Source organism: Indicator indicator, chromosome 10, assembly GCF_027791375.1.
Source record: "Indicator indicator isolate 239-I01 chromosome 10, UM_Iind_1.1, whole genome shotgun sequence".
In the NCBI taxonomy this organism is placed as follows: Eukaryota; Metazoa; Chordata; class Aves; order Piciformes; family Indicatoridae; genus Indicator; species Indicator indicator.
This window is the reverse complement of record NC_072019.1, coordinates 31,718,153-31,744,114: the sequence shown is the minus strand read 5'-3', so window position 1 is coordinate 31,744,114 and position 25,962 is coordinate 31,718,153. Positions and strand designations below refer to the sequence as shown.

Sequence of the window (25,962 nt, the reverse complement as noted above, 5' to 3'; positions counted from 1 at the left end):
TCATTATGTTTACGTGAGCCAGTTCCCTCACTCCATTCTTCAGTTTCCTGCTTCTCTTGCAGTTTCCTTTTCCTAATGGGTAGTTCAGGCAGTTCTGTTTCCTTTAATTAGGAACAGCCCTGGCTGTTTTCGTTAGAAGACATGCAGCGGTAGAGCAGCCTAGGCTGAGCTGATCCACAGCACCGCAGTGTGAAACAATCACCTGGCTGCCTGGGGAGTCCCTCAGGAGTGCTGCAGCCTCCCGGGGCTCCTACCGCAAGCCTTTTGGAAGAGACTCCGTTGGCTTCAACCGGAGTCAGACCAGACACTGCATCCTGAGTTTGTGCTATGAAACGGGAGCACACACCAGGCATTTCTGAGCGATACCAAGTAGGTGGCTAGGGCCACAGCTCCACCAGCCAATCTTACAGACTGCTCTTCTTACTCGGCCAATCCTAGCAGCAGATAATCTGGGTTTTTTTGTTTTTGGTTCCCCCCCCCCACCCCCCTCCAAATTTGTTAAAACCTAGCAGTATTTGAGAGGTTACTTTGTATGCCCAGGGTTACGGCAATACTGAAGGCAACACAGCACTGTGTTTTCGGGCCAGTGCTTAATTCAACACACCGTGTGTGGGATGCGCCTGTGCCGAAGGCAGCCGCGGCCCACGGCTCACTGCCGGGCAGGGACACCCACGCCCTGGGCTGGCTCTAGCGCAGTCCCGCCGGTATGCTCAGCGCACAAACCTTACGTGTGGGTGCTCCCGTGGCAGGGCGGACCCGGCGCAGCGCTGCGTAGGTTTCTCCGCGCCGTACAGCACAGCGGCAGAGCCGAACCGCAGCACGGCGGGGCCGGCGCCGCGAAGGGGCTGCGCGCTCGGGACGCCATCCTGCTCCACCTTCATCTCCCTCAAGCACTTGCGCACTTTTCTCCTGACTTCTGCTGTCGCGCAGCGTTTTTCAAACTTTCCTGTGATTTTGTAACCTTTCAATGGAATTTTAGGAGTGGTGCAAGAGAGCTGCTTGCCTAAGCCGCGGCCAGGCCTTTCCTAGCAGCCAGCCCCCAGCCCAGGCTCTCTATCTCTCCTCTCAGGCGGCAGTCCCCGGGCTCGCACCGTCTGGGAAGAGCCCGAGGAAAGGCATCCCTCCGCCACCCAGAACCACCGCTGTTCTCCCTGACTTTCCGGCTCCTCACTGCTTTGCTAGCGCCGTCAGCGGGGGCTTCCCACCGCCTACCAACCCCCCGGTAATCGGGGGCAGGGAGGCCCTCATGAATGGCTCTGGGCCATGACCGCCAGTCCCTCACCGAGCACCCCTTGTCCTGCCCCCCGCCAGGGCGCCGCATGCGGTAGGAATCCGCGGCGGCGGCGGCGCTTCCCCGCAGCAGCCCTCGGTGGCAGCGGATTCCTTCCCGCTGACGTTCCCCCACTCTGCTCCCCGCCCTGGCTCGAACCCCCGGGCGTCACCCGGTCGCGGGCGGGACGAGGCGGGGCCAGGCGGGCGGCGCGACCCCTCCCCAGGCGGGCCGGGAGGGGCCGCCTCGGTCCCGCTCCGCGATTGGCGAGCGGACGGCTCCAACGGCCTCGAGGAGGGCGGCGGGGCCGGGCTGTGAGGGAGGGACTAGAACTTTCCGCGGCCGCGGGCGGACTCTCGCCTCAGCCCGGAGCTGCCAGTGTCTGCGACCTGCGCCCTCAGGCAGCAGGGAGACAGCCGACATGACCCACTTCAACAAGGGGCCCTCCTACGGACTCTCCGCCGAGGTCAAGAACAAGGTACGGGGGGCGGCGGCAGCAGCACGAGGCTTGACCGCGCTTTGTCTGCACCGGGCTGGCGGGGGCGGGACGAGATGCGACGTCGGGCTTCGCTACCTCCAGCTGCCGACGGGGATCTCCTCCTGGGCGCAGCACAGGAAAGGTGCTCCTGCCGGCGGCCTCAGCATATCGCTCTTCTCCGTGGCGCTGCTCGGGAAACTTGCAGCCGCGCCGGGAGCCAGAGAAGTGTCAGTACTGGGCCGACTCGTGGGCGGCGATGCTGCGATTCGCGGCGCATCCTGGGCTGGCAGCCCTGGTACGGGACGTCCCGCTCACCCCCGCGGGCGCTGTCCCCGCTCTTCTCGCCAGGAGTGGGCGCGGAGCCGTGGGCGGTGCCCGAGCTGCTGGGGCAGAGCGCTACCGGCACCGAGCGGAGAGGAGAGGAGAGACGCGGCTGAGGACGCGGCGTGGCCCCCCGCGCGGCGCATTCCAGCTGCATGACCTCATGGGCACGGGCGGCGCGCAGCCAATAGGCGCGGGCCCCGCACAGGCCGCGCATTGTGTGCGCGGCGCGGCCCTGCCCCGCCCCTGTCGGCCCGGAGGGGCACACAAAGGCGCCGCGCCGCGGGGGTAGCGCGCGCCCGCGGCTCTGGGGCGGTGCTGGTGGAGTCTGTCCGCAGCTTCGCGCCCTGCCGGGAGCGCTGCTCTCAAGGACGGCCCCCAGCCGCCCCTGTCGTGACGGGGGCTTGTAACAGCGCTCGGGGCTTCTGTGCGCGACGGCAGCCGAGACTCTGCCGCCCGAGAGCTGTGCACCTTTTGTGCTTTGTTTTACTGAGCTGTTCTGGTTTGGCTCCCGTGTTCTTCGTGTTCTGTAGAACAAAAGCTGCCTGTCTTTGCGTCCTGTTGCACAGGCTGATACCTTGCAGGGAACAGTTGCCCGTAAGCGGAAAAGCCTTTGCAATAAAAACTATACCGGTAAACAACAAGGGATAAACGGTTGCTTTGTGTCTTTATTCGCAGGCTTAAATTCCAAACGCGGTATTTAATAAGTGCTTGCTTCTCCCGCATGACTAGCTTCAGGCTTCAGCACATCCCCAGATCCTGTTTTACTTGTGGTTGAGTATAGGGGAAGGAGGGAATGAAGTAGTTTAAGCATTGTAATTTATGCATTGTAATTTATGCAGAAAGTCTTAAATTAATATGTTGGAAACTTCACAAAATATACATTTGTTTTCTTCCTTAGTTGGTTTTCTTAGGATGGTTGTGGGCTTCTGCAGTGAAGTTTGATGACATCCTGTAATCAAATGTGGCCCAGACAATGGCTTCCAATGGCTAAAACATGTGTTGCGTGTTACTTGCATGTCAATTAGGAAGAAAATAAATGCTACCTTACTTTCACAGTTACTGACAGAATCACACAAGTTTAACAGGGATTTCTCTGTGGGGATGAGATGAGAAGAAATTAGTTGTTCTTTTTTCCAGTATCTTACTGTCATCAGCCTCCTTAGGACCTCCTGAGAGGAACTGTTCCATGCCCCTTCCTTGACAGAAGGTTTGAAACTGGTGTATTTCACACCTTTTTGCTACAGGGCTTTCTACTTTATCTTGCTGTTTTGTTTTTTTTTCTTTAATGCTCACTTTTTCTGCCTTTTTTTGTTTTCAGTGCAAGTAGATGTGGCAGCTTCAGTTTATTTGTGTGCAGGGTTCTGCTGCAGTCCTTGGAAAGGTCAGTGTAGCAGTGTCATGACAGTAATATTTGAATGTGGCAGGGACAAATGAATTAATCTCCTTTAAAAAGAAAACACCAAGCAAAAAAAAAAAATCCCACCACCACCAAAAACTCCAGCAAAAGGTGAAGCTTTGAACTTTGGAGAACATTGCATCTGCTGTAAAATCAAGTTCCAAAGCAATTACGCTGCAGACAGATAGAATATGTACCTCTGTTTCTCTGGATAATTCAAGAAGATAACAGATCTGTAAAGACCAGAGTTTTCTTTTTCCAGATTCTTCTGTCTCAAAATACTTGGAAAAAAATCTGGTTTGAAGGACTATTTTTTGGTACTGATCTTAATGGTGATTTCTAAAGCACTGACCTTTGTGCAAACTGTGGTATTAAAGGTGTGCTAATGTGTTGTAAGTAGCTGTAGTATATTCCTGCTTGAATGATGCTGAATGTTAGATACCTTTGTTTGAAATTTTCAGTGCTAATCCCCAAGCAGTGTTTTCCTGCAGAAAACAGATGTGTTGAGAGTTGTGCTGCCTGAGAACCCAGCTCTGCTGGATGGAAGTGTCTCATTTGGCATTATTTTACTGTCAGAGAGCTTTTGTTTACAAGGGTATTTGGATAGGTGAACATAACATGTCCTGATGCTTTCTGTGAATTCTGCTTAATTAATTGGTGTTCAAGGGTCTGTCTCTAAGTTTAAATCTTTGTTTAGTTAGATATTTAGGGATTTTGTTATTTGTTTGGGTTTTTTTTCTGTTCCCATCCTTTAGAGGCTCCATCCTTCTCTTGTTTTGCTCCTTATATTAGCTGACACTGAGGTGTCTGGTCTCTGTTATGGATCTATCTTTCTCTTTCCTATGAAGAATAGATGGAGTTTGGGCACTAGTTCTCAGCTGTAAGGAAACTTGTCTGCATGAGAAATGTGTAGGTAGTCAAACCAGTATAATCCCTTTGAAGTTGATCCCCATTTTGCTTGAAATATTTGATCCAAAACAAATACTCTGTGAGAAGCCCTTTGAGCTGAATGCAGTGGGAGAGTTCTGCAGTGCATGAGGTTCACTTGAGGTAGTGATGCAATTAGATGAAGCTACAAGCTGATGTTGTGTTTGTCTCTAATTTACAACTGAGGGAGATAAGCAATTAGAAATTTTTGCTCCGTTTTCTTGCTGCACAAGGTGCAGAGCAAACAGGAACACCAGGCAGAAGGAGAGGTTCCCGTTCTTTCAGCGGCTTCCTAGTGACTCCACCCTTCCCATGGAAATGGTATTTGTATTGGGCAGGCATTTATCTTCTCCTTTCTCTTACCTTTGATACACTGCCAGCTTCACCTCCACATGAGAGGAAGGGCAGGCAGAAATACGGTCTGTATGGGGAGTTAAACTTTGCATAGCATTTGGCTGTCTCCATTCTAGTCTCTGGCCTTCCTTCCAGGCCATCTCTCTGCCAGGAGGCAGGTCCTGGTCAGTACCATTTTCAAAACTTTTTAAAGATACCAGAGTGACTGAGGTGACGTAGTCTGTCCTTGCAGCTGCCCTCCTGAAAGGTCAAACGCTAATGTCAGGGAAAGGGAAAGGAAACAAGCTTTCCCAAGTGGAGGCTGTTAGTCAAATGGAACTTGCAGATTAGGAGATGCTTTGTTTACAAGTATGCAGGAGGGCAGTCACACTGTCTGCTTTCCTTCTTGAGGGCAAATCCAGATTGATAAAGAAGTGAAGTCTGTAGTGAATAATGCTAACTACTCCTAGATATGATTATTGTGTTTCTCCTGAAACTGCTGAGGAGAGAATTTTTGTACTGTATTTCACTTGCTACAGGCCAAATACATAGATTTAATTACTGTGTCCAGAAATTACTCTTTTATCATTGTTTTCAACTGGGAACCAAATTTGAATCATTAACTTTCAGATATTGTAACTAGTGTAATAGCTAGATGAAGTTCTGGGTGACTGTAGTTTCTTATCTCTCCTTTCAAAACAGTAATAATATCATTTTCCTTCTTAAAATTTAACTGTTCCTACTTGTTGTATCCTTTATACTTCCTGGAGACTGTTTGGCAAACCTTCAGTTTCGCTCACTGCATTTTATGAACCCTGGATAAGAATATTTGCTGCTGATAAAGTGTTATTTCTATTAATGTTGTCTGGAATTATGTAATAGAAAAGGAGATTATATTGGATAAAGGCAATGAAAACTTCAGCTTTGAGAGCACGGGTGGATATCTTGTGTGATAACTGACAGTACAGGATCTCGGCATTCCTGTTCTCTTCTACCTGGATGGCCACTAAACCAAAGTTCCATGTCTACATGGTCTTTGAATACCTCCAGGGATGGTGACTCCACTTCCTTAGTCAGCCTGTTGCAATGCCTGAGAACTCTTTCAGTAAATAATTTTATCCTAATACCCAATCTAAACCTTCCCTGGTGCAACTTGAGGCCATTTCCTCATCTTATCACCAGTTACTCAGGAGAAGAGACCAACACCTGCCTCACTACACCTTTTCAGGTAGCTGCAGAGAGCATTAAGGTCTCCCCTCAGCCTCCTTTGAGACTACCCAACCCCAATTCCTTCATCTGCTCCTCACAAGACCTGTTCTCCAGCTTCATTGTCCTTCTCTGGATGTGCTCCAGCAAGTCAGTGTTCTTCTTGTAGTGAAAGCAATACCCTTTAAGTAATCTTTACCTGAAGTGGTATCTTGAATTATATTCACGGCTTGTAAATTAATGTGTTTCAGATAAAATCATCCTGTGTTACCGTTTCCGTGATAGGGATTTTCAATTCATTATATGGGGAATAAATTAAAAATCCAGTATGTTGGTGTTTGTGGGAATACTGTAATAGCAGCATATACACTGAGATTTAACAAAGGCAGTTTGGGAAGAACTAGCAGAAGAGTTTTACAAGATCAGTCACTCAGGTTTGTTTGTGGTTTCTGATCACTGATCATAGCTCTTGAAGTAAACATTTGCTACCTAAATACCTCTTTCAGTAGGCATAACACTAAAACTTTTCTCTGTGTCAGATTGCTGTGTGCTTTCCAAAGAACTGTGGTAGTTTTTCCAGCTGGATCCAGGCTTTAGTAACAAACTAGCGGTTCAAATTAACAACTTCATAACTTTGTCTTTCGTATTTATTGTGTTCCAGAAATCGTTCTGGGTGCTAATCCTCAAGCATTCTATTTTTTTTCGTAGCTGTTCCTGAGCCTCCTTTATAATTGTAATGTGCAGAGATTAATTAAATGCTGAGTAAAAACTTTTGCTATAGGTTTAGTTACAAAATCTGTCAACTAGGTGCACAGAATGCCTTCAGTGTAAGAGAATGGTTCTTAATGGTACAGTTAGCAGCAAAACTTGCCACAAAGCATAAAGATGACAGTGAAATAACTCTGTAGCTAAAGATACAGTCAGTGTTTGGTGCAGTTTCGCTTTTGGTATGTTTCACTTTAAACACATTAGTGATAAAAGCAATGAAAACTTGTATTTTGTCAGTGTTAAGACAGAATATGCTCTTTTAATGTATCAATGAGAAGTCTCCCGACTTGTTTACAGTATCCCTACTTCTTTCTGATGCTCAGTTTTCCTTTGGCCATATTACATCTCAGTCACTTGTGTTCAACATTTCCTAGAAAATGGTGCTGCTGTGTGCTTCCCTCTCCTTCCAAATCACGTGCTGGCTGTTCACTGTGCAGAAGCCTCTTAGGCGTCTCAGAAAGTGTTTGCCACCTCTGCTGCTGAAATGTGAGTTTAGCCTTTTGCTGGAGATTTTGCACAGGACTTTCTTCTTAAAGAGCCTTAGTCAAACAGTAGTTTTATTAAGCTGCAGTAATACCGTAATTTGTATTCTCCTAGTGTAACATCCTATGTGTCAAGACTTCTCATATTGACTGAGAAATCTGACTGACTAATCAATAGCTACATGGTCAGGTTTTGGATTTGGTTTTTTGTTCCTTAAAGGAGGAAGCTACTCCTGCAGTGTAGAATCCTAACTGCAGTGTCTTTATTCATGTTCATCCTTTACTGTCCATTCTCTCTATCTCAATGCATTTGATCCATTTTCATCTTCCACTGTTACTGTCTCAGAACAGGTCTGCTCTCTTAGCATGTTTCAGGTATAGGTTTCCAGTTCTGCGGTTACTTGAATAGAACTATTTAACACCATAGCAGTAATAAGTAGAGCTCCTAACAAGTACAAAGTGATGGTGATGAAACCTAGGTAGCAGTTCATACATGTGATGCATCTCCTTTCGTGGTAAGCAGAAGCAAGTCATTTGCCATGGAAACACTTTCCTTGCCAGCAACTTGGATAGTAGTGCTTCTGTCACCTGCTTAAAGCCTCTTGTGTTTGTCAGCCAGTGCTACCTGTTCTGCAGGCTTACCCAAATCCATGAACAAGGAGCCTGCCTCTGAAGCCCTTAGACAACCCCTCTGGCTAGACATACCCTTTATCCAGTTTCACCCCTGAGTAGGTGAGCTGAAACAAACCTGTGAAAGCAGCCACCCAAGTGATATCTGGCAGTTGTTGCTGTAAACCATTGATGCAGGAGGCTAACTTTTTTTTTGCTCAATGGTTTAAATCCCTTGTAAGCATTCACATGCCATTGCCAAGTTGACAGTTATCTTTTGGAGTACTCATGGGTCTCAAAACTTGGTCACTTGAAACAGTGCACAGCCATGCCTGAACTGCGAGCAATGTGTCCCAGCCCTGCGTTAAGCCTCCTGTAAGGGATGCAGTTTCCAATCCCATCTCTTGGCTTACACCTTTTTTTCTTAGGAGGGAAGTGATGAGTGGCATGGTATAGCCAGAATTGGCTCCTGCCTCCTGAAAATCAAAGTAGAGGTGGAGCATCAACCTGTTCTGTGTGTGCATGAGGACAGCAGACAAGAAAATTGGGGCTGCTGCTGCCGGCAAAGCATGGTGCTTGTGTAAATGAAGGGTGAAGATGCTTGCTGTAAACTTCAGCGTTTAACCTTGGGAAGTACAAGGTCTCTGCACTTCCACGTTTAAAGCACTTTCAGTGAATTTGTCGAATGTATTCTGGTGATCTTGGTTTTGGCGGATTAGTAAACTTTTAGTAAAACTTACACTGGTGATAGAAAAACCTGAAACTTGCTGAGGTTAATGTGTAAGGACCTGTATTAAGTACTGAGTCTTGCCTCCCCTACGTGCAAGTTCACAGTATAGCTGTGGCCAGAACACCTCTGAAGAAAGCCAAGAGAGTTTGGCAGAGTCATGACAATTAAATGGGATTGCAGTATCAGAAAATAAAAAGCTGAATTTGCATTGCAGTAATGTTTGCTGGTTTGAAATGGACAAATGAATGTGCACACAGGAATGTGTCATGTCAGGATTAGCCTGAAGCTCTGAAAAATGCCTGTTACAGTCCTGTAACTGAGTCAGTGCCCCTAATACACAGAGGGATGCATGCATTGCTTTGGGATAATGGCATGTCAGTGATTTTATTAGGTTTTTCTCTCATCTTGGGGTTTGTTTTTGTAAGAACATTAATGCAGAGCCTTGCCTTCAAATGATGTATAATTTGTCATGGAGAATGAAGGATAGAAGGGTTTTTGTACTCGGAATGGTTAGCTGCTGTAGCTATGTAACACTGTATACGCTGCGCATCTGACACATCCTTTTAAGGCAAACTTTGTAGAGATTCCCATCCCCTGTGGAACTGTACAGGAAAGGCCTTCAGTAAAAATGGGCTTGAGGCCCGGACATGTAGGGCAATTTGAAACAGATTTTTTCAAAGTGAGATCATGTGAAAATCCTTTTTTCTTTAAGAGGGACTCTTTTGCTTAAAAATGCTTTTTGTGACTGAACAGTTGCTAACTTGTGTAGCTATATTCAGCACCAAATGCTTTCTTTTGGGTAAATATTATTGGTTTTGCAGTAATGCCTCAGAGTAACTTCTGTTGTTGTTTCTCTTTAGTGGGATTGAAGTACAATGTTTTTCTCAAACAGTTTAACTTTCTTCCCGTGGGTGGTTCTATGTTTAGGGGTGTGGGGGGGTTTATGTTGTGGGGGGTTTGTTTGTTTGGGTTTTTTTCTTTAAAAAACTCCTAATTTTTTTTTTTTGCCCCTCCTTTTTAAACTAGTGCCGAGTTCAGCAGATGTTAGGAAGGAAGACAACGAAACTTCTTGCTGCTTATATAAGCCCATCTCTTACCTGAATTCTGGATGTATAAATGACAACGTCTTCAAGGTGTTAATCACCCCAGAGGAGCTGGTAGTAAGAGAAGCCCATTACAGTGAGGCATGTAGTGCTGCACTCCCAGCTGCAGTCCAGACTGCCTTACTCAGTCCCAGTGGCTGGGCCAAGAGCGCTTTAAGCCTTGGTAACTTGCTCTGGTCACTAATTCTTGCTCCCTCCTGGGAAGTGCACTCAAACCACTCAGTGTGTCAGTGCTGAGACAATGCAGTGCATGGGCTGTGCCTGTGCAGGAGAGGCCGAGGGAATTTGCATTTAGAGTAGCATTTTGCAAAGCTTGTCTCAAGACTTCAGTTTTCTTTAACTTTTTGGAGAGCTCTGAGTTATTCATTAGCCAACACAGTTCCTCTGCTTTTGGTAAGTGAAGAAGGTTTGAAGAGTAGGAGAAGTATGAGAGTCTCAGTCCAAAAGAATCGGATTTTGCAGTCCTGTTTGGAAGGTGAAGGAACTCTCATCAGTTGTGCCTTGGGAGAGAGCTACAGGGGCACATTACAATTTACTTGTAATGTGATGTGCTTTAGAAGCTGTTCTACTGGGGAGGAGAATACCCGAAGTGGAAAGAATATATAATTTCCTGGATTGCTATAGTAGAAAAGTACTCTCAGAAAGATACAGTGGTGATTGATGTTACTGTTTCTAGCCTTTGAGAACTTCCAGCAGAGTAGAGTAGAAGTTGTCTTGGGAGATGCTTCCTGGGTTACTAGGAAAAGTAGGCTGCTTTCAAACTTTCTGCTTGGTTCTTCTTTTTTTGCTGTTTATGTACCAGATTGTTTTGTTAGACTATTTTTGCACATTTCTTTTCCCTACAAAACAAGAGCACCCAGGTATCACTGCAGTCTGCTAGTACAGCAGGTTACCAGTATTTCCAGTGCAGTGCTCAGCAGGTAGTTTCAGAAGATGTCATCAGTAATGGTGTCAGTGCCTGCCCAGATTCATGGTGTGGTGTCAGAGCTCATGCCAGTCATACTGAAGGCAGTTTTCAAAGCAAGGAGAATCTGTTCAGAGAATAAGAGGCTTTTGTGTGTCGAGTTGGAGCAAGACTTAGCTGAGAAGAAACTTCATGTGACAGTGTTCCTTGAAGTGAAAGCAGCAATGATTTCAGATAAGAGGTAATACAGAGACTATGGATGCAGTGCGAAGGGACTGGATGGCACCATAGTGTATGGTGGCAGAACGTGCAACAGTTCAAGTGGAAGCTGATGGCCACAGAGAATTGCCAGAAAACTGACACTGTGAAGAAACAAGAAATGTGAGAAAAGCTGTGAGAACAGATCTGTATGGGTGAGAGCAGTGCAGTGGCACAGCTGCAGAGGACGAGGGAATAGGTGCTTAGTCCAAGGGCAGGTGCACGTCTGAGTTGTTGGTGTGCTCTGGAGGAAGAGCAGGTAGTGTTTGCTTCTTGAGTAGTTTGCAGGCTGTCACAAAATCATACTGGCTGCCAGGGAGTAGAATGCTTAGTTCTTCCAGCCTGCTGATCTGGCAGCAAACACCATGCATGATACAGGCACCTTGCTTGTAAAATGACTTGGAAACTTTGAAGCACAACTTGTTCTTACTTCAGAACCGGTGCCTATGGGAAGAGAGCCAGGAATTTTGGATTAATGCTCATCCATCCTTCCTTTAAAGATTGTAGCCTACATTTTGGTTTAGAGAGAGAACAGTGGGATGTTGGCAAGTTATCAGTTATCCTACATGTGAAAAATACTCTTGAATGTTAAGTAAAATGCATACAGCTGTAAAGTTCTTGTATGAAATAGTACAGTAGGATGCATCTTCCAGTATTATTGCTTCTCCTTACTTGCATCTGGATTTTTACCCTCCCTTTATCTCTGGGTTTCTCATGCACATATTTGCCTCCTGATATTTACATGCAGTCCTAGTCAACACAGATAAAATTAACAGGGAATTTTAATTTGTCCTTATGATGAAAGGTCATTGAGTTGGTAGCACAAATGACAAGAAGCTCCCCTTGACAAAAAGCTTGGTAGCCTCTTACTCTTTCTCACCCACTATGGTATTTATTTAGTCTATGACTAAAAAAACCACTCTGCTGGCAGGCTAAAACTGCAGACAAATACTGTCCTTGCTGCTCTTCCTCGCCTCTGAAGCTTAGATATGTTATATTTACACTATAGAATTTTAACCAGAAAGGTTTAACTCAGAAGAAGAAATCTAGAAAACCTTTTTGCTTGCTTCTGAGAAGAATGTTTACTCTCCCGTGCCCTTGTCTTGGTCACTCACAGAAACCAGTAAGCTCATGTTTGTAGTGGACATTTTGCTAAGTGTGATTCAGAACAGCATCTGGGGAACAGAACTGGGCAGCTCAGCTACCAGCTGCAGTTCTGGAGAAAAATTTAGGACTAGCCATGTTGTCTGCCTCACTCCCACTGCTGAGGAGTAAGGGAGAGAATCTTCTGCCTTGGTATGCGGAGATAATCATGCTTTCATCTTTCCCCACACACTAGTGCCAAGCAAATGATAAAGAAGTATCAACACTGGTGGCTTTGGCCTCCTGAGAGGCAGTGTTGATTTCAGTGCAAAGGACATTTGTAAGTCACCACTGAAACTGTAAAATTATTCCACTCACATAGTTCCAAATCAGTAAAAATTGAAAGGTTGATAGAGGGAGAAACTGCTGCTGAAAAATGCCACAACTTTTGGTCTTAAAAACTGTGGTTTTCCCTTAGTTATCTTTTTGCTTTTAGTAGATGTGACATAAATGTGTAAAAGTAGGCATGGATTAAATTCAGTATGAGATCAATGTGACCCATACTTACTATAAATCCAGTAAGCTTTTTCTGCCTTTTTTTTTTACCCTGATTGACTGAAAAGCTAGTAATTTGTGTAACTTCAAGCAAGGATATGGGCCACACAAAATTTCTTCCTATAAAGAATATTAGCATCTAAAACTTAGAGCTTTGTTTATTCTTTCTGTTCACTTTGAAAAAGTGTATGTGTGACCTCTTCAGGTACTGGCTTAAAGTCCTGGCTATATGGAATCATAGAATCAGTCAGGGCTGGAAGGGTCCTCAAGGATCATCCAGTTCCCACCCCCCTGCCATGGGCAGGGACACCTCACACTACATCAGGCTGGCCAGAGCCTCATCCAGCCTGGCTGCAAACACCTCCAGGGATGGGACCTCAACCACCTCCCTGGACAACCCATTCCAGGCTCTCACCACTCTCATGGGGAAGAACTTCTTCCTCACATCCAGTCTGAATCTCCCCACTTCCAGTTTGTTCCATTTCCTCTAGTTCTGTCACTACCTGAGATCCTAAAAAGTCCCTCCCCAGCTTTCTTGTAGCCCCCTTCAGATACTGGAAGGCCACAAGAAGGTCACCTCGGAGCCTTCTCTCCTCCAGACTGAACAGCCCCAACTCTCTCAGTCTGTCCTCATAGCAGAAGTGCTTCAGTCCTTTGATCATCCTTGTGGCCCTTCTCTGGACACCTTCCAGCATGTCCATATCCCTCTTGTAACAGAGGCTCCAGAACTGGACACAGTACTCCAGGTGTGGTCTCAGCAGAGTGGAGCAGAGGGGGAGAATCCCCTCCCTGACCCTGCTGGCCACACTTCTCTTGATGCAGCCCAGGCTCTGCTTGGCTCTCTGGGCTGCAAGTGCTCACTGCTGGCTCCTGTTGAGCTTCTCATCCACCAGCATCCCCAGGACCCTCTCCTCAGGGCTGCTCTCCAGCCAGTCACTGCCCAGCTTGGGATTGCCTTGACCCAGCTGCAGGACCCTGCACTTGGTCTTGTTGAACCTCATGACGTTGGCTGTCCAGGTCCCTCTGGATGGATCCCTTCCCTCCAGCCTGTCTGCTGCACCACACAGCTTGGTGTCATCAGCAAACCTGCTGAGGGTGCACTCAATGCCTCTGTCTGTGTCACCAACAAAGATACTGAACAAGCCTGGTCCCAGGACTGATCCCTGTGGGACTCCACTTGTCCCTGGCCTCCACTGGGACATGGAGCCATTGGCAGCCACCAAGCCATTGTGGCCATCAAGCCAGTTCTTTATCCATCTCGTGGTCCACCCATCAAACCCATGTGTCACCAGTTTGGAGACCAGGAGGTGGTGTGGGACAGTGTCGAAGGCTTTGCTCAGGTCCAGGTCAATGACATCAGTTGCTCACCCCTCATCTATTAATGTTGTGACCTTGTCATGGCCACCAGGTTTGTCAGGCAGGATTTGCCCTTGGTAAACCCATGCTGACTGTACCCAATCACCTCTTCACTATTCTTCTGTCTCAGCAGTGCCTCCAGGAGGATCTGCTCCATGATCTTACCAGGCACAGAGTTGAGACTGCCTGGCCTGTAGTTCCCTGGTTCTTCCTTCTTACCCTTTTTGAAAATGGGAGTAATGTTTCCCCTTTTCCAGTCAGTGGGGACTTCCCCAGACTGCCAGGACTTTTGGAATATAGTAGAGAGGGGTTGAGCAACCTCCTCTGCCAGTTCTCTCAGTACCCGTGGGTGTATCCCGTCGGGTCCCATGGCCTTGAACACTTTCAGGTTCTTCAGGTGATCACCTACCTGATCTTCACTTATGATGGGCAGCTCTTCCTCCCTGTCCCTGCCATTATCTTCCATGGCTCCAGGAGTGTGGCTGGAGGCCCTTGCAGTGAAGACTGAGGTAAAGAAGTCCTTGAGAACCTCAGCCTTTTCCAGGTCACTTGTGACCATTTCACCTGTTTCCTTTCTGAGGGGGCCCACACCTTCCCTAGGCTTCTTTTTACCATTAATATACCTGTAGAAATCCTTGGTGTTCCCTTTAACCCCCCTGGCTAGACTCAGTTCAAACTGTGCTTTGGCTTTCCTAACCAGGGCTCTTGCTGCTTGAGCAGCTTCCTTACCTGCCCCCATTCCAGCTGTCCTTTCCTCCACTCCTTGTAGAGTTTCCTTTTAAGTGACAGACAGCATGTTCAGGAGCTCCTTGCTCATCCAGGCAGGCCTCCTAGCATTCTTCCCTGCTTTTCTCTTTGTCGGTATACCTTGATCCTAGACACTTAGGAGGTGGTCCAGGAATACTGACCAGCTGTCCTGGGCCCCTGTTCCCTCTAGGGCTTTGTCCCACGACACTTTGGCCAGCAGATGCCTGAAGCAATCAAAGTCTGCACACCTAAAGTCTAGGGTCGTAAGCTTAGAATATCTTCTTCTGGTTGCCCTGAGGATCTTAAATTCAACTGCTTCATGGTCACTGCAGCCAAGGCTGTCTCTGAGCCTCACATTGGTTACCAGCCCTTCGCTGTTGGTGAGAACAAGGTCCAGCATAGCACCTTTTCTTGGTGGTTCCTCTACCATTTGGAGGAGGAAGTTGTCATCTATGCAATGGAGGAACGTCCTGGTTTGCTGGTGCCTTGCTGTGTTGTCCCTTCGGCAGATGTCAGGGTGGTTGAGATCCCCCATGAGGATCAGGGCTTGTGAACGTGAAGCTACTTCTATTTGCCTGTATAATCTTTTGCTGTACATTATCCCGTGCTTTACTGACCTTGGAAACCAGTGACACACAACCTGCTTTCCTGCACTTTTATAGGTGTTTAAATCATACAATCATAGAATGGCTTAGGCTGGAAGAGACCTTAGAGATCATCTAATCCAACCTCCCTGCCATGGGCAGGGATGCCTCTCAACTAGACCTTAGATCTTAGGGCTTGTTGACACAGTTCCTGTGATAGGGTTGGTCATTCACTGTGGCAAGCAGATGCTTTTATGGTTAACATTTTGGGCCAGAGATCAGTGTCTTCAAATGCTTACTAGTACTTTAGTGTGCTGCATGTTACACATTGGACCCCTAAAGCTTGAGTCCACAGGTTTGTCAGGACTCAGCAGTGTCAGCTGTTGTGACAAAGCAGTAGCTTTGAAAGGTTTATCTTTCATACCCAAGTTTTGTGTCAGTCCCGGTGACTTATAAAAACCTATGCAGTGTGCTTGAACTATTGAGATGCTGTTACAGTGTTTTTCCAGAGCAGCAGCAGTATAGACAGCTGAACTCTTAAACCAGATATCTGGCATCTATGTAGTCCTTGGTGTACAGTGTGTACTGTGTAATTTGGAAAACATGAGTATGAAAGGACAACTGAAAGCCCATATGATATCACTTATGGTGTGAAATACTGGTTAACATCATCACTCAAACTTCACATGCTACAGGCACATCGAATCACTTGAGGGGACACAACCAAATGATTAGAATTGGCTGACAGAACTTTCTTTGTTTCCAGGAATCCAAACACTTGATAAACCCAGTGATGATTACTGTTCTTGTGCTACAGATGGAGGGAGGGCTTTTACACTGCAAGAGGTCCCAGACAGGAAAGTCCTACATGAACAGAACAGGACCCAAGAACTGGGTGTGAAGTCGCCAGAGGAATCAAGTTCATCCCAAGGATTTTATCCTGGGGCACACATTGGCATAAATGTCTGTATCAGCTGGCAGTGGGCAAGTGATACCTACTCTTTTCCTCCCACAACCTGACACCACTATAATTTTGACCACCTGTATGCATTTTAGTTTCCTTTCAAAGATGTTTCTGCCCATTACATCTGTACCTCTTGAAGCATCAACAAAAAATAATGCTTACAACTTTGTATGTCTTGTAAGACTTGTCAGAACAAAATCAATAACAGAAAATAGATGGCTTCCTGCTATCTAGTTTCATACTTTCATGAAATCTTCCTATCTGTTGTTTTTTATTTTTTTCATTACACTGATTTCATAACTTGAAATAAATCTGCTTAGCTGCAGCTTTCCTCTTCAGTAGGTGATGTATGTGTTCCTGTGCTGTGGACTTGTGAGATTAAAGTACCATCCATGAAAGTTCAATAATCAGAGAGGATTGACTGTTGGCACATTTATTGGTAGTAACAGTAAAAAAAAAAAGTCAAAACCAAACAACACTCCCCCCTCTGCCCCACTTATATCAGTGCTTGGAATATTGCATCCAGTTCTGGGCTCTCCGGTTCAAGAGGGACAGAGATCTACTTCAAAGAGTCCAACAGAGGGCTACAAGGATGCTGACGGGACTGGAGCACTGCCTGATGAGGAGAGCCCTGGGACTGTTTAGTCTGGAGAAGAGAAGACTGAGAGGGAATCTGATCAATGTCTATCAATAGCTGAGGGGTGGGGGTCAGGAAAGAAGGAACAGGGACAGCCTCTGGTCAGTTGCACCCTGTGATAGGACAAGGGGCAATGGATGGAAACTACAGCACAGGAGGTTCCACCTCAACATGAGGAGGAACTTCTTTATTGTGAGGGTCCCAGAGCCCTGGAACAGGCTGCCCAGAGAGGTTGTGGAGTCTCCTTCTCTGGAGCCTTTGCAGCCCTGTCTGGATGTGTTCCTGTGTGACCTGTTCTGGATTCTATGGTCCTGTTCTGGCAGGGGGCTTGGACTGGAAGATCTCCAGAGGTCCCTTCCAGCCCCTACCATCCTGTGATCCTTTCAGCTTCCCCGTATAGATAGCAATCAAAGGAAATCTGGAACAAGTGTGATAGATGTGGAAGTATTCGGTGGTAGTGTTACATACATTCTGTCTGTGCTATCAGGAGTAAAAGAGCTATGAACTCAGAGTAAGCACAGCGCCTCATTTCTGGTAGTACCTGACCTGTCATTCTCCCTGTTTAACCCCCTCCTTGTCACTTGTTTAAAACCAGATTCTGAAGTTTCCATGTCTTTAGCTTATCAGCTGGACTGGGTATAATTTTTGAAGAAAATATCACCTCTCCTCACTTTTTGTAACCTAGTTTCCCACTATTTCAAAAATCAGAACAAAAATGCTATCACATTTAAGTCAAACTGTAGCGAAGCCAGTTCTAAAACCGAGCAGATTTAACAGTGCTGCTTTCAGTGGCAACAGGACAAGATTCTTCACACTGTGGCTGGTTTTGTTTTCTGTCGCTAGACAGCACTTACAGAAGCACTGTAGTGATACCCAACAACAATTTAAAACCTCTTGGAAACCTCAATATTTGAATACATGATAAAGCATTCCAACATCAAGGAAACGTTTTTCAGGAGAAGTGATAAAATTCCATGTGATTACTTCTCAGTTCCCCCAGCAATTGAGGCAGCACTTTAATATTCAGCTGAGTGGTAATTTCGCACGTGGAATGCACTTAGTGTTCAATGAAAACAATTTTGGCCTTTTGTTTCCCTTTATGTGTTTGCCAAGAAGCAGTAAATAGCCAGAAGCCCTCAGGCTTCTCATTCTTAGTGGTTCTTCCCTTCCCTTGGGAAGGGAGCATGATCTTTAAAAGGAGTCTTTTGGTGGCATGAACATAGACTTTAAAAAAGTTATTCCCAGATTTCAGATTAAATGAAATTTTAGAAAAATAAGTTGTGGGAAGACAACTCCAATTTTATTCCAGACACTTGTAACTGCTGTATGGCTACACTATGACTACACAGGAAGGACATGGACCTGATGGAGCAAGTCCAGAGGGGGGCCATGAAAATGATCAGGTGGTTGGAACAGCTCGGATATGGGGACAGGCTGAGGGAGCTGGGGGTGTTCAGCCTGGAGAAGAGAAGGCTCCAGGGAGACTTAACAGCAGCCTGGCAGTACCTGAAGGAAGCTACAAGAAGACTGGAGAGAGACTGTTTGCAAAGTCAAACAAGGGCAATGGCTTTAAACCAGAGAAGGGCAGATTTAGATTGCATGTGAGGAACAAGTTCTGCACCATGAGGGTGGTGGAACACTGGAACAGGTTGCCCAGGGAGATGGTTGGGTTCCCATGCCTGGAAGTATTCAGGGTGAAGCTGGATAGGGCTGTGAGCCACCTGATCTAGTTGAGGATGTGTCCCTGCTAACTGCAGGGGGGGTTGATGACCTTTGGAGGTCCCTCCCAACCCAGACCATTCTATGATTCTGTCACATTACTGTGGAACTAAAGAACTACAAAAGAGATGAGGTTAAGCCCCTCTCTCTGTGCCCACATGCACATTAAAGTGGCCATTTTAACCTAGCATGGACTATCAACATACAAAGATCAGCCCAAATTGTCTGCTGGCTATTGACTGGAATATCAGAACATAACCTGGTTTTGGCTTTCCCATGAATTATTTTGCTTGTTTTGAACGTGTCTACAGAAATATTTTGTGCTGTGTAACTTCAGATTTTGTAGACAAGATGATTTATGTGAGATCTCTGGGTTCCTTAATGTGTTCAAGTGTGATGCTACTTTTAAGTCTTTTTGGGGCTGTTTCGGGATCTTTATCCTTTGCAAAGATACTTGCACACAAGGCAACTTCTGGCTCAGCTGACTGCTGCTCTCCTAATAAGTTGAGTTCTACCAGATGTTGCAGGGGAGACAAATGAAGGCTGTGATCATGTAAGCCTTGTTTACATAGGAAATTAAAGTAGCCATGAGAAGTAGTTTGTAAGCTGATCACCAGGTTAGGAAGGAGAAAGATGATAACCAGCTTCCTCATATATCATTTTCAAGATGTTAACCTTTCTGGTAGCCCCTCAAAAACATGATTATCAACCCTCTATTACTGCCATCACTGTCAGTGAAGAATGTGGCTGTGCTGCTTCTGGTCCTGACCTTAAGAAAGATGCAAGAGGACAGTCTGTCCCTAAAGAGGCAAAACCACAGAGGTTTCCTGTATGAAGGTGTGAACTGCAGTGAGTTTTCCTAGTCTGCTTCTCAGCTGGCTAGTATTTGAAGTCATGACATTTTCCTCATGCTAGGCACTATGACCTGAGTTTTCTTCTTCTTGACTCAATTAGGCCAGCTTTGGTCTAAATAGCTTTTTGGCACTGAGGTACTTGTCATCTTGGGCAGAATATTGCACAAAATTTTACACCTTAATCAAGATCTTAATAAGAGAGTGGGTTAGTTCATTATGCTTATCTGTAACTAAGGCACCATAGCACCACCATCACAAATAGTCTAAGGAAAATAAGTATTACTCAGACCAGTTTTTGAAGTAAAGCCAGAGATACAGGAATTTTCCATTTCCCTTAGATGAAAAATAGAGCACAGAATAATGTAATTTGGAGTTGGGGATTACTAGTGCTAGCCAAAATGTAGCGTTTGCCTATACCCATGTACTGCAGGCAGGTTGGCACTGGGATCTCTTGCAGTATGGATAGCCAATAGCTGCCCTTTTGGGGCTGAAGCCTAACACCACATAGAACATACTGAATTTGTCTTTTAAACTGAACGAAGGTGGCTCCACATTGGTCTCTGTTTATGAATCTGAAAGCAGTCCATGGAGTCCATGAGGCAGAAATACTGCAAAGCACGTTCTGTACTGACCTGTCAGGTTCCTCAGGGCAGCTCCCTCACTCCCTGTCTTGCTCACTGACCCTTCTAATGAAGGTTGAGAAGTGTTGCCAGCTTCCACAGTAGTGGCAGCTCTTCATTGCAGAACAAGCAGCAATGCTTTCAGTGACACAGTGCCCTTGCTGCAGTCACCAGGACTGAGCAGCATTGCACAGTGCCAGGCTGAGGCTGAAGGGATTGTGGAGCATGGGCCCTGTCTGCTGCTGGCATTGGTGAAGGTTACTAGGTGTAGGCATTCCATTCACATGCATTAATTCCTAGTGACTGAAGCATTAACTGGTTCAAACAGCTGGAAAATGAGTTTTTAAGTCAGCTTTTTAACAACTCTGGGCCTCTGGTACTTTTAACTTTAAAGCCCACTGCATTTTTTTTCTCTTTGCAATTTAAGACATAAGATCACAGTTTCTTCCATCAATCTTCCAGCAGGGCCAAAAAAAAAAAAAGCTTTTGTAAACCTCTTAGTTCTCTTAAGTTTATAAAAAAAGCTCACAACTCTTAATGTTGTAGCAACAAGGGCAGAACTTCCTGGGTCACTTCTACATATAACAGTCTACCTTAAAGAAAGGCAAGGCCACCATAAGGTTTGGCTGAACAACTCTGTTACATGAAAAGTTCACCTGTGGAAATGTACACCTGAGTAGTAGTGTCAATGGCAGGGCAGTGCAGAATTCTTGTGTTCATAAAATACTCTCTCACCTTTCCTGCTGAAGTACAGCTTTGACAGAACAGTTTTTTAAAGAAGTCCTCCTTCCTCTGCAGCTGTCAAAAGACTCTTCACAAGCTCTTGCAATGCTTGCAGTGGGAAGAACTGCTGAGTACATCAAAGTGCTGGTTTACTAAATGAATGTTTGGGAAAGCCAGAAACATTATATCAACAGGCTAGAAACTTACATCTGTATTCTGACATTTAAAATCCAGCACAGAGAGTGGATAAATGCTGTAGCATACTCTTGAAAATAGACTGCTGGGGGGTAATAGTTGCAGTTGTCTCCGGTGAAGTAACTTCGTAACTGCTTGTGTTACAGATTGCCCTGAAATATGACCCTCAGATAGAAGAAGATCTGCGGAACTGGATAGAAGAGGTTACAGGGATGAGCATCGGTGCTAATTTCCAGCTGGGATTAAAGGATGGCATCATCTTATGCGAGTAAGTGTTTATTAAGTAAACTTATTTTCAGCAGCATTCCACTTCTAAGGAACTAAGGAGAGACTCTGTCAAGACTCCTCTTGAAACACATGAGCAATAAGTGACAGTGGGGTGGGAGACAGTTTCTTTGGTTCTGTGGAAAAGAATGAAAACTTAAATCTCCTTTCTATTTCAGCAAAGATGTCTAAGTATTTCCACATGTAACAGTGAAGTTCTCTTCTGTAATAATCAAATGGCACACAATTCTTCTGGTCTGTTGGACTTGTTAGATCTGAGCTAGGCACTATATATAAAACAAAACAATTAACCCTTTTGATTAAACTAATGCACCTAATAAAGCATGAGTGAAACTATTATATGATGCCTGCACAGTTGGTATAAAGACAAGATTTATTGTTTAAGCATTTCCCTTTTTTTCACCTCCCCAGGCTTATAAATAAGCTGCAGCCAGGATCAGTGAAGAAAATTAATCAATCAAAACTAAATTGGCACCAGGTAAAACAACCAAAAAGCATCCCCAAAGCTACATCTCTAACCCCTCCAACCCCCCAACAGTTCTTTTGTTCTGTGTTAACAAGTTAACTATGAATATGGTACACCTTAAATCTTACTAGCACCAGGTGTTGTGTATGATACAAACACTACAGCTGAGGACCCTGCATACATCAACAGCAGTCAACAGGAAGCAGCTGGAGCTGGGATGGGTTGTAAAGGGCAGTTGAGCATTTGTATGTAATAGTGCTTTAACTGATAGACAGAACTGCAGATGGGAGAAGAACATCAAGCCCTATAGCAAAGCCTTTCTCCAAGTTAAAACAAGCTGTTAACTCTTTTTATTAGGTCAGCTGGAGTGTTGCATCCAGGCAGTGCTGCAAGGTGTTAGCTCAACAGCTTGTCTGTACCAGGACATCACTGTATTTAGTGCCCTCCTGAGAAAGCAGCTGGAGAGGATGGGGAGGGAAGGGATCTAAAGAGATTCAGAAGAAGTGGTTGTGTAACAGAAAACAAGACTGCAGACTACAGCATGCCTTTTATTTCAGTCTGTCCAGGTTTGGTTTCTTAGGAGTGCTTTATTCCAGCATTTCCCCTTCCACAAGGGTTTTAGTCCCTCTTAAGGCTTCAGAAGGGAAGCTGATATTTGGCCCTTACTCCTTTTATGCCATATTGCTTTTCAATTTCTACAGCACATAGTGCTGCTAACATTGGAATAAATCCCAACATTTTTTGTTGAATCTGTCTTGAGGTAAGCACAATAATACCTTCAAACCCAGTCATATGTTCTTACTATGCACAGAGTTGTGCTTTTACTCAGTCACCAACTGCTGAATTCAAATAGCATGTGCAGTATGTCAAGTTTTTCAGTTGGAAGCAAGATTTAGATTCACATTTCTCTTGCAAGGGACACAGTTGAGGCAGTTGTGTCACCAAAGCCCCTTCTAACAAAGTCTGTGATACTCACCAATGGGAAGGTGCCCAGCTAGAGAAATCCTTAGATTACTTTCTGAAGTCAGTATTAAAGCTAAATCTCAGCCTTTCCACCAGTCACTTCACCATGACAACTGTTTTGTCCAGTTGGCATAAGGCAGAAAACAAGCAAAACAAACCATGAGCAGAAGTCTTTAAAATTAGTTTCTGAACTGAACACTGAACTGAAACACTGAGTAGAAAACTGTTTGTTTGTTTTTTACCTATTTAGCTGGAGAACATTGGGAATTTTATCAAAGCCATCCAAATCTATGGCATGAAGCCACATGATATTTTTGAGGCAAATGATCTTTTTGAAAATGGAAACATGACTCAAGTACAGACAACTCTAGTGGCACTGGCGGGTTTGGTAAGTACTTGTATCCATGGCAGTGGCACAAAGCCACATGCCAGCCCAGACCCTTCTACTCATGTAAATGTGGCAAATGGCACATACTGGGACACTTTGGAGAGCTGTGTCCTGCCACATGCCTCCAGGGAAGGCTTGGAGTTGAGTTAGGATTCTTGACTGCAGCTGGCCTTGCTCTGGAGCTCCATGTGTATACATAGAACCAGAGGGGCTCACGGGAGAACACTGATCCCTGCAGAGTATCCTTCTGACAAGATACCTGGGGAGCATTGGTGGGCCACCTTAAAATGGCATGGGGGACTGTTACCTTCTCTCACCCCTGGCAAACTCCTAAGATATAAAACTACTTCATTGCATCAGTTGAGAGCACAGGGCCAGGGCTGTAAAGCCACTCTTCCTACAACAGAAAATACACTTTAAACTGAATGCTCATATTTTCCCTCTCCCTAAATAGGCAAAGACTAAAGGTTTTCATACTACAATTGATATTGGTGTCAAATATGCAGAGAAACAAGCACGAAGTTTTGATGCAGGAAAACTAAAAGCTGGTCAGAGTGTAATTGGGCTGCAGGTAAGTCTGACATTAGCTTGCAGTTAATCTGTTACACTTTTTTGTTTTGATAGCTGATAGTGCTGTTTGTGCAAAACCAGCTGCAGAACTAAAATACAACTTTATCGTGCAAGGAGGTATGAGGCTTTAGTTTTTGTAAGCTGTTGATTGGCTTGTCAGGCTAAAGGGACCTCGTGGAGGGTTTGTGTTTGTGTTAAAGCTGCAGTAAGAGTGCTAAGGAGGAAGGGAACAGCTAACATTAGCAGCGGAGTCTCCCTCCTCTAGAGTGGCTTTAAGTAGGAGTCTTTGGAGGGTAGGAGATTTTTTTTTAACTATCCAATTTCCTTAGTAGTTATATAAACCAAAACTGGCACAAAAACTTAACACTCCTGTGGTGAAGAAGCTATGGCAGTGTAATTGAATCATTGCTGTCCAAGGTAAAACTTACCGATTCCATGTGGATGCCTGCATCTGTAGTAACTGCAGTGCAGCTGGGCAGATGCCAGTCACTGAAGTGCCCTAGTGTGACAGTTGCCTTTATGAAGCTTCCCTGTGAAGCTGGGTGTGGAGAAGGGGAGATTTAACCACAGTGGTCAAGCTACACGAGGAAAGCCTGCACTCTTAATTTCCTGTTAGCTATCACAGTTACCAACTATATTTGTTTCCTCAGACTGTGCTTGCTGTACAAATATAAGTAACTTTCTCTGTCCTCTTCCTTCCCCAATAAAGATGGGCACCAACAAGTGTGCCAGTCAGGCAGGCATGACTGCTTATGGAACTAGAAGACACCTCTATGATCCAAAAATGCAAACTGATAAGCCATTTGACCAGACAACAATTAGCCTACAGATGGGCACTAACAAAGGAGCGAGTCAGGTAAGCAGCAGTGCAAATACAGCTCCTCACCTGGGAGAGCCTGCTGGGGTCGGACAGCCTGCAGGCTGTGTGTGGCGGCAGGGCACAGATCAGCTGTGCTTCTGTGCGGTGATCCAGCAACTTGAATCTCTTCTCACTAACCACTGTGGTTTGTGCTGAATGCCTTGAGGCCCAGCAATCACCTGTGCTTCTGGAATGCTCAGCTGGCTGTGCTATACCAAAGCAAAGCAGTCACTGCGAGTACTAACAAGACAGGCAAAAAAGAAATTGCTTCCTAGGCACTGTCTCAGTCTGAACACTCAGTGTGTTCTTGCCAAAGAGGAAAGTAAACTGGAGCTCTCTGCAAGGGCTTTCTTCTCAGACTGTTCACTGCTGGTGAACACATGCTGCTGGGATGTGCTTTGTTATACTTTAATCCTGCTTTCTAGCACACCCAGTCAGGTGTACCAGCTGTGGTTGCACAGCTCCTGATCTCCTTACTGACCTTCCCCAATCCTCTCTTGTCAGGCTGGGATGCTGGCCCCAGGAACCAGGAGAGACATCTATGACCAGAAGCACATCCTCCAGCCCGTGGATAACTCGACGATTTCCTTACAAATGGGTACCAACAAAGTAGCTTCCCAGAAGGGAATGAGTGTGTATGGTCTGGGCCGACAGGTGTACGACCCCAAGTACTGTGCTGCTCCCACAGAACCTGTCATTCACAACGGCAGCCAAGGGACAGGCACCAACGGCTCTGAGATCAGCGACAGCGATTACCAGGCGGAGTACCCTGATGACTACCACGGAGAGTACCAAGATGACTATCAAAGAGATTACCATGGTCAGTACAGTGACCAGGGCATTGATTATTAGCCTTGCATCAACAGTTCAGTATTAGTCCATTATTTTATTCAGTAAGAACGAAACTAGCCTTGTGGAATCGTTCCCTCTCTTTCCTACACACTATACTTAATGTACCTAAAGAAATACTGCCTTACATACATTCCTTTCTCCTTTTTCTGCCCTTTCCCTCTCTAGTTGCCTTTAGTGCTGTAACAGTTGTAGTCTACAGCATAAACAATAACTGCATATGAAGTAAAAGGAATACTGTGAAAGGGGGAGTGCTCTTGTACAGCCAGGGTGTCTCATAAGGAGCTCTGTATTTTCACGTCCCTGCTGAAGTGGGGATTTACAGACCATGTTAAGCCTTCGTTTTACATGCTTACAGCTTTGCTGTTTGCCAGATGAGATGCAAGAATTTCCTGCTTAAAGTTCCATGTGTCTTTGCCAATGAAATCTTAGCCATCTCATAAGCTGATTTAACTATCATTCCCATCTTTCTGAGGTGCTGTTTGCTCATGGTAAGTCATGCATTAGCCAGAAGTGTGCATTTGTGATAGTGTATTCATTCCATTACCAACACTGATCAAACTCACAAACAGTTGTCTTGCTAAAAAGGGAGCTTGTACAAAGTCTTGAGCCAACAGGAAGTCCGTGATGGATGGTGCATTTACCTTTTATTGTGCCATAATGTATCCATGTAGAAATGCTTTTTCTTCCTTGAACTGTATTTATTGCCACACTTCTCAAACTGATCCAGTGTATTTTTATAAATAAATATTTTTTC

The 25,962-nt window shown here is 45.4% G+C and overlaps 1 protein-coding gene across 2 annotated transcripts; it reads left to right on the top strand.

Annotated features, from left to right (window-relative positions):
- The first annotated feature begins 1,631 nt into the window (after window positions 1-1,631).
- CNN3 (calponin 3) lies at window positions 1,632-25,962 on the top strand. 2 transcript variants are annotated; one of them, XM_054383918.1, is made up of 7 exons: window positions 1,632-1,748; window positions 20,972-21,093; window positions 21,522-21,588; window positions 22,790-22,927; window positions 23,382-23,498; window positions 24,207-24,353; window positions 24,861-25,962. In XM_054383918.1, exons 1-7 carry the CDS (start codon window positions 1,692-1,694, stop codon window positions 25,206-25,208), a joined length of 996 nt encoding a protein of 331 aa, XP_054239893.1. In that variant the 5' UTR covers window positions 1,632-1,691; the 3' UTR covers window positions 25,209-25,962. The 2 variants fall into 2 exon arrangements, with proteins under 2 accessions (XP_054239893.1, XP_054239894.1); XM_054383919.1 differs by lacking the exon at window positions 22,790-22,927.

What these genes read in the sequence shown, in the direction of transcription:
- CNN3 (XM_054383918.1), top strand. Translation starts at nt 1,692, where the DNA reads ATGACCCACTTCAACAAGGGGCCCTCCTACGGACTCTCCGCCGAGGTC. An exon ending in CAAAACTAAATTGGCACCAG is followed by an intron (nt 21,589 to 22,789) that starts GTAAAACAACCA and finishes TTACCTATTTAG; the next exon opens with CTGGAGAACATTGGGAATTT. An exon ending in AGAGTGTAATTGGGCTGCAG is followed by an intron (nt 23,499 to 24,206) that starts GTAAGTCTGACA and finishes TCCCCAATAAAG; the next exon opens with ATGGGCACCAACAAGTGTGC.